Source organism: Pleurodeles waltl, chromosome 2_2, assembly GCF_031143425.1.
Source record: "Pleurodeles waltl isolate 20211129_DDA chromosome 2_2, aPleWal1.hap1.20221129, whole genome shotgun sequence".
Taxonomy (NCBI): domain Eukaryota; kingdom Metazoa; phylum Chordata; class Amphibia; order Caudata; family Salamandridae; genus Pleurodeles; species Pleurodeles waltl.
Genome location: NC_090439.1, coordinates 1,065,554,271 through 1,065,564,612, shown reverse-complemented (window position 1 = coordinate 1,065,564,612; position 10,342 = coordinate 1,065,554,271). Strand labels below are relative to the sequence as shown.

The window sequence follows — 10,342 nt, the reverse complement described above, 5'->3', positions numbered from 1 at the left end:
TGTGGAGTTCCGCTGTGACTTAAAAACTCAGCCACACTACGCGGATTTCTGCAAGGGGTGGAGTGTGTTAGGTCATGCCGTTCGTGCTGATATGTAGCGCTGGGTGTTTGTCGCACAATAAAAAAAAAACACGAATAGCACCATGTGCAGCGCCAAAGGAAGCTGCTTGTTTTCTGCCACTCCAGTGGATTTTCTACTGGAGTGGCACCTTCCTCAATGCGAACTGAAGTTTTTTCAATTCAAGCGGTAATGACCATCCGCGACCACCCATGTTGCCAAATCTCACTGGGAGGTGGTCTAAGATTTTCCTCGCCTGCCAACTTAACATTGGCGTTTGTGAATGGGGAAAAATATCCGCTCCGCAGAGTTTTGCGGAACTCTGCGCTCTAAGCGGAGTGAGAAAAACTCAGCAAACTCTGCGATCAGATCAGAGTTCACTGCCCACCCGTAACCATGACCCTCCCATCTCCCTCTCCATCCAAGGTGAGCCCTTGACCTAACCATGTCCACTCTCCAACATTCCATCCACCCTTCCCCACATCTGCCTCCATCGAATTTCTACCCTCCACACAGCCCCCACCTCCCACCCTTCAACACCCTATCCATCCTCCCCCTCGCCCAACTCCACCTTTCAAGATCCAAACCATGACCCTCCAATACCCCTCTCCATCCAAGGTGCACCCTCGACCCATCCCCCAGCACCCAACACCCAACTGAGTTAGTCCACCCTCTTCCTCCATCCAAAGTCATCTGTCTAGCCGGCTCCACCTCACCTCCATGTCACTAACTCAGTCTTCTAAAACAGTATTCGTCCATAACTCCACTCCAAAGCCCACCCATCCTCCACTCCAGCCCTCATCACCAGCTTCACCCAAACCTTACTTACCCCACCCTCACTTCTATCCTTCCACTCATCGATCGCCTGTTGATTACCTGCTACGCCGTCGCGCGCCAGTCTTTCCATCCCTCAATCCTTCCACAACAGCCACAGCTCACCCAAACTCAGCCCCTCCATACCGTCCTCACCCCGTCCACGGCGCCAGAGCCCCCCTGCCCTCAGCCCCCTTCACACTCTACCACACACCCGACGGCAGCGGAGGCAGCTGCAGGTGGCATGTGCCACAGCTTGTCCCTCCAAGGGCGGGCTAATAGTAATTGCCTCCTTTCGTGTATTTATTTTCATTTTGCGCTGAGTGGGCTCTTTTAATGAGCGCCTGACTTTGCCCCCCAACGCCACCCACCCCCCTCCGTCCCTCCCGTCTCAGCTGCTGACAGTCATTGGCTCTCCGTGGCGGACGAGTGCCCCATCTCGTAGTCCAGGAGCACGTGGTGCGTCTCCCAGTGGATGCCCTGGAGGAGATCTGAATACTGTACCACCGTGTGGGCGTGTCCGCGGCAGGGGCGGGGCCGGGAGAGCCAGGGAGACGGAGGAGCCAGTGTGGGGGATCCAGCGAGAGCGCAAGGGAAGAAGAAGGGAGAGAGGACCTGCCGAGAACGAAAGGTTCGGCACCCGGCGGCGGGAGCAGGAGAGCCCGCCCGCAGAGCCAACCTGCGGCGCCAACCTACAGACTCAAGCCGCTGAAAGTACCCCAGGCACCAACGGGTTAATAGCACAGAGTCTGCAACTCTCATCCCGGGCTCCAGACCCACGCGGAAGGCTCTTCTGAGAGGACCACTGTGCCCTGCAAGGATGGCTGGGATTAAAGAGGTGACACTGAAGGCGCTCCCCGCTACCTCAGCCTGAGCGGTGCCCGGGTGGCAGGGACTTGGCACCGGGAGTGCGGCGAGCGACCTTCCCTGGAGTCTGGCCGCTAGACCTTCGCCACCCCGCGCAGCCTGGAATGAGCCCCCGCGTCCTTAATGCCTCCGAACCTGCGCCCAGGCAGCGGTGCACCCCTGAGGAGCGGGCCGGGCAGGGGCCGGTCCTTCTTTGCCAAGCCCTCCAGGTGATGCTGTGACTCCGGCGCCCGCCTGTCCCCTCTCTTTTCCTCTTTTGGATTATTGCGTTGCTTTCTGCTTACTTGGACTAGCCCTTGGCATGCGCCCCCAAACTGGCAAGTCATCGCCTGGAGCTGGCATCTTGGCCCAGCAGGTGTCTGTGGACGTCGCCCAGGGGGCTGCCAGGTTTAAGACCGTTTTTCCTAAAGGAGCTGTTTCATATCGGCCGCGAATCAACTGGTAATTTCGTGTGCGTTTCCTACGCGGGAGGTCTGGTGCCAGCACTCTTCCTGTTCCCCGGAGGCACCTCACCATACCTGGCTGGGAAGATTTACAGCACCTCAGTAGATGAGCGCACACTCCGCTGCGCCCCCCTCTTCTGTGCGCCATGTGCTTCCGCCCGCTGGGAAGGCTCCGATGAACCAAAGGAGTGATCGCCCCTGGCTGGGCAGGATGCTGCGCGGGCTGTTGAGGTGAATTCTGGTGCCACCGATCGCTGCTCACCTGAAGAGAGAGTTGTATCCCCGAGAAGGACGAAGACAGCGCACCTTTCCCGATCCGTGCTTCATGGCGCCCCCTTTACCCCACCATGGCCCCACGTAGCTCCCAGACACCGCACCTGGCAGCTAGACTATGATGGGGGCTGGCCTCTGCCCTTGCCCCTTTTTCTGGAGTTAAACTTGGCACGTGCATCCTAAGCAGCAGGAAGCTAGGGAGAGAACGCATGGATTTGGCTTCTTGAGTTTGGTGCGTAAAGGCCCCAAACACCTACCTGTGAAAGTGCTTTTTGGGTCCTGCGAACTTTTGGAAAAGCCTTTCGTCTGTATTGAGGAGGTGACCCCCATTTCTAGCCCTCTTTTGTGAAGAGGAGCCACGGGTGGGAGGGTGGGGGATCCGTTCTCACTAGTGGGGCGCTGTGTTGATGGCCCTTGCCACCGGCGCGGCTTGGTTTGGGCAGGCGGTGCGCAGAGCCTCCCGGCTACAGGGCAACTGGTCGCGGCGCTCCAGCAGCCTCCTGTGCCTGTCAGCCTCCCAGGAGCAGGAGCCCGGCCCCCTGGCCCCGCGGCTCCCCCCCAGCGGCTGCTGCTGGGCCCTCTTGGACCGGGCGGGGGGACATGCGCCCCTCGGCAGGCGCGTCCTGGAGGCCATGAAGAGGCAGAACGTGCGGACCCTGTCCCTCATCGTCTGCACCTTCACCTACCTGCTGGTGGGCGCCGCCGTCTTCGACGCGCTGGAGTCCGACTACGAGATGCGCGAGGAGGAGAAGCTGAAGGCCGAGGAGATCCGGCTGAAGGGCAAGTACAACATCTCGGCTGAGGACTACCGGCAGCTGGAGCTGGTCATCATGCAGTCCGAGCCGCACCGCGCCGGCGTGCAGTGGAAGTTCGCCGGCTCCTTCTACTTCGCCATCACGGTCATCACCACCATCGGTAGGTCGTGGGGAGTGGGTTAACAAGGAGGCCCGTGAGATGCGACGGTAGGACCGGAGTCAGTCACTCGCCAGAGGTTTGCAAATGTTGGGATTGGCAGGGAGGCCATTGAAAAGACACTATAGGACCGGGACGGAGTCAGTCACTCGCCAGAAGTTTGTAAATGTTGGGATTTGCAGGGAGGGCTGTGAGAGGCGACGATAGGGCCGGAGTCAGTGACTGAACAGAAGTTTGTAAATGTTGGGATTGGCAGGGAGGCCATTGAAAAGACACTATAGGGCCGGGAAGGAGCGCGTCACTCGCCACAAATTTGTAAATGTTTGGGATTAACAGGGAAGCCTGTGAGAGCCGACGATAGGGTGGGAGTAGTCAGTCACTCACCAGAAGTTTGTAAATGTTGGGGTTAACAGTGAGGGTTGTGAGAGGCGACGATAGGGCCGGAGTCAGTCACTCGCCAGAAATTTGTAAATGTTGGGATTAACAGGAAGGCCACTGAAGAGACACTGGTTGGCCAGGGCGGAGTCAGTCACTCGTCAGAAGTTTGTAAATGTTTGGGATTAACAGGGAAACCTGTGGGAGGCGACGATAGGGTGGGAGTAGTCAGTCACTCTCCACAAGTTTGTAAATGTTAGGATTAACAAGGAGGCCTGTGAGAGGCGACGATAGGGCCGGAGTCAGTCACTCGTCAGAAGTGTGTAAATATTGGGATTAACAGGGAGGCCTGTGAGAAGCGACGATAGGGCCGGGAGTAGTCAGTCACTCTCCAGAAGTTTGTAAATGTAGGGAATGGCAGGGAGGCCACTGAGAAGACACGATAGGGCAAGAACCAGTCACTCGCCAGAAGTTTATAAACTGCTTTTACTCCAGTCCCTGTGGTCAGCTCCATAGGTAGGTCGCGGTATGTGTGAAGAGTGGATTAATAGAGAGGCCCGTGAGATGCGTCAATAGGGCCGCAGTCAGTCAGGCGCTTGAAGTTTGTAAATGCTGTGTTTGACAGAGAGACCACTGAAGAGTGACAACAGGCCTGGAGCAGACTCAGTCACTCCCCAGAAGTGTGTAAATGTTGGGATTAACAGAGAGCCCACTGAATGGCGACAATAGGGCCGGAGCAGACTCAGTCATTCGCCAGAAGCTTGTAAATTGCTTCTAATTCGGTCCCTGTGGTCACCGCCATAGGTAGGTCGTGGTGTGTGCGGAGCCTGGCATGTCAGTAATGCTGGGGTTAACAGAGGCATCTGAAAGGCGACGGTAGGGCCAGGGAAACGCAGTCGTTAAAAGTGCCTGAGCCCCTTTTAAGACACTACCACTCTCACCATTATAGGTAGGTCATGTGTTGTGTGGAGCGTGGCATGTTGAGTCATGCATGTTGTGATTTGCAGAGAGGCCTCTGAAAGGCGCCGATAGGGCCGGAGTCAGTCAGTTGCCAGAAGTTTGTAAACTCCTTGCATTAACCATCACTGCAATTGGCTTTGTGGGTAGGGACAGTGGAACTTTGTAGCTAGGAAGGACTACATTTGGCAGCAGGGTTGGCTAAATTATGCGAGAGGGCAGGAATAAATTATGTGGCATGATGTGGCACATTTTATGATAGTATTACCTCTTTATTTTGCAATTTTTTACAACTTAACACCATCAACCTTAGTGAATGCCCTTCCATTGTTCGGAAGCAAATAACACCCAGTTTTTAGGAACTTTTGATTCGCTAGATCTAGGCACAATTTTTTGTTGAAATGTGCAGGTTATACAGCAGATAATGGATTCTGTGGCAAATGCAGCGAATCCATAATTATACATAAAACGCCACAGATACAAAATCACATAATTCCACTGGCCCTGGCTACAGGTAAGTCGTGAGGGTAAACACACGTGTGAGGACTGACTGGCATGTGGCAACATGTGGCTATTGCCTTGGAGGCTCACTGAAAGATGACGGTATGGCTGGTTGGGAGACGGTCGCATGCTAGAAGTTCATAGACTTTTCTTCGCTTTGACAGCCATCACCACTGTTTATTGTTCATGGTGTGTGGGGGGGGGGGCTGGCATGTTGAGTCATGTTGGGATTGGCAGCAGGGCATCTTTTACATTACATTGTGTCATGCTAAAATGGGAAGTTTAAGGTGTGTGTTAAAATGCAGAAGTAGGGAAATATGGGGATTTGAAGGGAGGATCTGAAATGTTACTTTAGGATTGGGCTACAGAAAGTCACATGGCAGAAGTTGACAAACTACTTGTAATTGGGGGAGGGTATCTTGCATAATCTGCAATTTTGCTGTAATTATGCAAAATTACAGCAGAATTCCATGAGTTTATGCAAAATTATGCGAGGAGCACATCTCAGCATGAGATGCTATTTTTGTCATCTAAAATACACCTTTATATTCAAAATGGACCACAGAATGCATAATGCGCTAACAAAATAGCAATAGATACAACCGAACGTGAACAGCAGCAACTACTTGCTAAATGTGCAGGATTGCAGTAGGATTTTTGTTCCAAGTTACTCGTAATTTTGCAAACAGCCGCACTGAATGCTTTGGCAACTGCACGTCAAAAGAGTAAGGTAAAGTTACTGAAACTATTCCAAGTACTCTGACAGTATTTAAGTTTAGCCCAGGCCTCTCTGCCATCACTGCCACAGTAGGGCGAGCGTGTGTCTGAGGTTAGGGGTTAGGAGGGTGTAGGAGCCTCTGAATGACGATGAAGAGCTGTCACCGAGTTATTAACCCATCCTGCCTTGCCAGCAATGCACGACTCTGGGTAAGTTGTTAAGTGCGTGGTAGAAGTCGGGCTCTTAGGGAAATCTAGGCTTGGGCAGAGATGTCTCTGAAAGGTGATGGTAGGACTGGGCCCAGGTCAGTCACATGCAATAGGTTGTAAACTCCCCTTGCTTTGCCGCCCTTGTTACTTCTCTCCGGGGGTTGCTGTATGACTGGAAGGGGCGGGCCTGACCTGTAGGGAAGAGTGAGGTTTGGCAGAGACCCCTGAAAAGCAGGGGCAGGAGCACACGCCAGAAGTTGATGCACATATTTTAAGTTGCCACCACTGACATTACCCCCTCAGGGAGGTGGAGGTGTGCGTATATGTAAAGACTAGCCTGTGTGAGACGTTGACACTACCACCATTGCTCGGTGGTGGGTTTGAGGTGGTTGCCTGTTAAAGCCAGTATGCAGGAGGATGTAGTTACTGGCAGGGAGGCCTCTGAAAAGTGCCAGGAGGGATGGAGCAAAGCCAGTCACGTGTCAGAATTTGCTTTACTCCTTTTATTCTTCCATCACTGGCTCTACAGCAGGACTGGTTTAGAAGCAACGTGGAGGTTGGGAGAGGGCCACGTGCTTCAGGGTCGAACTTGGCACATCTGTTTCCCCATCACGTTCTGGTGGTGGAATGGGACAGAGAGCTGCGGGGCTTCACCGAGAGGTCTCTTCCTCTGGAAAAGGCTGGAAGGGCTGGGGTAGAGGCAGCCTCGCGTGAGCCTCTCCTCACCACCCTGGCTAGAAATCTTCTCATTTGTCGACGCTCCTGTGGAAGCTAAGTTACTGGTAGCGTGGGGCCCTCAGTGGTTGCTGTATTTTATTGCCTGCTAGCGCTGTGAGTCAGAATCGTTTTAAGGCACGGGAAGGTGGGCTCTGGCCCAGGGCCCCAGCCTTTCAGGGGGTCCCTGACGGAGCCAGCTCTGTTCAGCAGAGAGTCCTGCCCTGATAACCTTGAACAACTCTAAAGCAGGTTGTTTTAAATACAGTTTTCGTTTACTTTAATGTGGGTGATTTGTGAGCGGTTTTACAGATAGTTTGCAGAGAAAACATAAAAAAGTTATTTTACATCCAAGCAGGACCTCACATATGAGAAATGGGAGTGTGTCCCAGAGTATATTAGTGAGCTGCTGCCGTGTTACAATATTAAAAACACACCTCGCTATCCCCGAACAATAGATGTGAACATATTCCGGATCTGGATGAGTGCGCCTGCGCACTGTCAGTGGCCTGGAAAAAGGGGGCACGAAAGGGCTGAATTTGGACCATAAATTCAAAGATGTTTCGAAAAGGAGCCCCCAAACACATTTGGCCCAGGGCCCCAAAATCTTTAAGACGTCACTGCCGTGAGTCCTGCAGTTGCCCACCCCTGCTCTGCAGCCAGTGAGCCGGGCTCCACCCCTCGCACAGCTGGCTGCGGGAGCCGCCGCCACCCAGGAGGTTATGTAATCTGCTCCCCGCTGGAATACTGTGGCAGATGGGCGGCGCGGCCTGGGTGAGGCGCTGAGACTTGGGTACCTCAGGAAACGTGCATGCATCCCCCGCCCCCTCCCGCGGGTGCGTGTCTGGCGTGCACCGGGAGCCACTGACCCAAACCTGCCCTGGTGTGGGTCTCTGCTGCGTGGATATCACGAGCCCGCGCCCGGTTATGATCCATGGAAGAGATACGGCCGGTGTGCCGCCCCCCTCCTTTCCCTCCCCCCGCCAGTGCATGATCAGCCGATGATGGCAAAGTACACAGCGCCTGAAGAGTTCACAGTATGCAGTGCGCTGCAGTGTGCGCCCGTGCTGCCGTGCATGTGGGCTTGTGCATGGCCGTGTACAGCGAGTGTACATATACGTAACTCTTCTATGTGACACCTCGCTGTAGGAAGATACATACATACCTATACGCATCTCTATATGTCACCTCGCAGTAACTATGTGCATATACGCATCTCTATGTCACCTCGCACTCGTTACAGCCCTATGAGCATGGCATTGCTTGTGCATGCGTGTTGTGTGCTTCTGCACTGTAGGTGTAGGTGTGCTTCTGCATTCTCTGTGCACGCTCGTGCCCACGTGCGTCTGCGTGCTGGTGAGCCCGGGAGTGCATGTCTCACGTCACGTGCCTGTCTGCCGAGTGCACGCAGCTACCTGTATGTCTAGGTAACGTGATGCGACTGCGGACCTTCTGCGCTTGTGTGATGTCGCCCAGGGATGCCACGAAAGAGGGGCTGGGAAGGGGACAAGAAGTTGTTTCAAAGATACCAAGAAGAGATTCCCACCCACCGGGCCACGGACCCCCAGTTCGTTTCATGCGGTGCAGTGTTTTGCACTAACGAGTGTGCCAGCCGTCTTTAAACGGACACTATGGGGCTTGCATTACACGGGGGACGTCCGCTGCAGAGGTTACATTGCGCTGTTGTATCTGCCCCTCAGCGCTTGGAATGGTACTATAAGCCCCCATAACCCCTTCTTCCGACCCCCATCGCCTGGCTCGTGTGACATCTAACGTCGCCGCACTTTGAGCCAGTCGCCTCATCTGGGCACTTCGAAGCCAGCATTCAGCGTCTGCGCCACATTTAGGTGAAGCCAGTGCTACTTAAACATGCCCGTGGGCTCCTGTACGCATCGAGAGTTCATCTCCCCGCACGGCTGTAACTTCTGCCCCGGAGTTACTATTTACGGAGCTCCGCGTGAGGCACCGGCGCGCAATGATGCTTCTATCCGAGGACAGGCCCCGGGTGAGGCCCGGGTCCTGTCCCATGAGTGCGTCTCCTAGCGGGGCCTCAACAGGGAAGATCCATACCGCACCTTACGTGATGTAATGCCAAGGAATATATGGGGTCGTCAGTGCCCCCTCCCTGGCACTTTGAAACTAGGAGACAAATCCGGAAACAGACGTGACCTTTCAGCGTCTAACAATGACAGCCGATCGCCGAGAGAGTGGATGGAAGAGATGACAGGGAGGGGAAGAGAGGAAGAGATCAATGCAAAAGGAGAGAGATTCAGAGAGAATGAGAGAGAGCGAAAGAGGTATAAAGAAAATAAATAATTACCCAGAAGTGGCAATAAAAATAGGCGTAGTAAAGTAAGAAAACGTGGGCTCTCACAGAGAGGGGGGCAAAGACAGAGGGGGGTACAGAGAGGGGGTATAGAGAAAGAGAATCCGTGTGTGTGTGCCCTCGTGTGTTTGTATGTGTGTGTGCGCGTGTGCGTGGGTTCTAAAGTCAGACAGTGTGTGGTGCTTGCATCCTCGCACCAGCACCCCCGCTCCTTAAAACTGCGCTAAACAAGGCTTAGAAAGAGAACTCACGAAGGGCGGCTGGCCCACCGATGAGGGCCCCTGGGGGCTCTGACTGCACCTTGGTGCAGTGTGGTTGCCCCACTGCGTGTGCTCCGGGGGAGGGCTGTGCAGCCAGGCAGCACCGCTGGCGAAGCAATGCAGAACTGCAGGGATTATTTATCACCGCTCAGTCGTGCATGCCTGCAGCGCCCTCCCCACGCCCCCCCGTACCCCCCGGCATCGCTTGCTTGACCTGGCTGTACGTTTACAGCGCGCTCAGGCCACAGCGGCTCGTTTATTTAGATCTTACAATGTAAACTCGCTCCCTCCGCGGCCGCTGTCTTCTGTAATTTGGTGCTGAAACTTTCTCCATAGCAACGCAGCTCGGCCCGTCTCGCTGGGGGAGCGGCCCTGCCTGTGCGGCGGGCTGGGGCCGGCTGCGGAGAGCTCTGCAGGCGGCGAGCCCACCGGCGTTCCCGGGCTCCTCGGAGGCCGGGGGCCCTTAGACCGCAGGGAGAGCCCCTGGCGTGAACTGGGCGCAGGACAGAAAAGTTTGGTGTTCTTCGATGCACCAGAGTGCGCGGTATTGAGTAGACTGGTTCGTTTTTCAGGTGTAGTCTATTATTCTTCTGTGGCTTTTCTGACACAGCGCTTGCAGTGTCTGTGCATCGCTAGGAATGAATCCTGGTAGCTTCAGCAAACGCACTGAATCCATGCACTGTACCGCTGTGCATTCTTACTAGGATTCAAGCCGGCTACTGGCAGGCTGTGTGTAGACCTGTGCAGTGAATGCATTAAACCACTGTCTGTTGTTACTAGGTTTAGATCCGGTTACCAACAGGCTGTGTGTAAACCTGTGAGATGGAGAGATTAAACCACTGTGTATTCTTACTAGGATTAGAACCAGCTACTAGCAGGCCGTGTGTAGACCTGTGTGATGGAGTAATTAAACAACA

At 54.5% G+C, this 10,342-nt stretch overlaps 1 protein-coding gene across 1 annotated transcript in view; it reads left to right on the top strand.

Annotated features, from left to right (window-relative positions):
* Positions 1–1,435: 1,435 nt before the first annotated feature.
* Positions 1,436–10,342, top strand: part of KCNK9 (potassium two pore domain channel subfamily K member 9) — a 270,324-nt gene continuing 261,417 nt past the window's right edge. Inside the window, exon 1 of the mRNA XM_069220800.1 lies at positions 1,436–3,368. Within this exon, the coding sequence (XP_069076901.1) occupies positions 2,861–3,368 (508 nt within the window). The 5' untranslated portion in view covers positions 1,436–2,860. The remainder of the gene's footprint in view (positions 3,369–10,342) is intronic.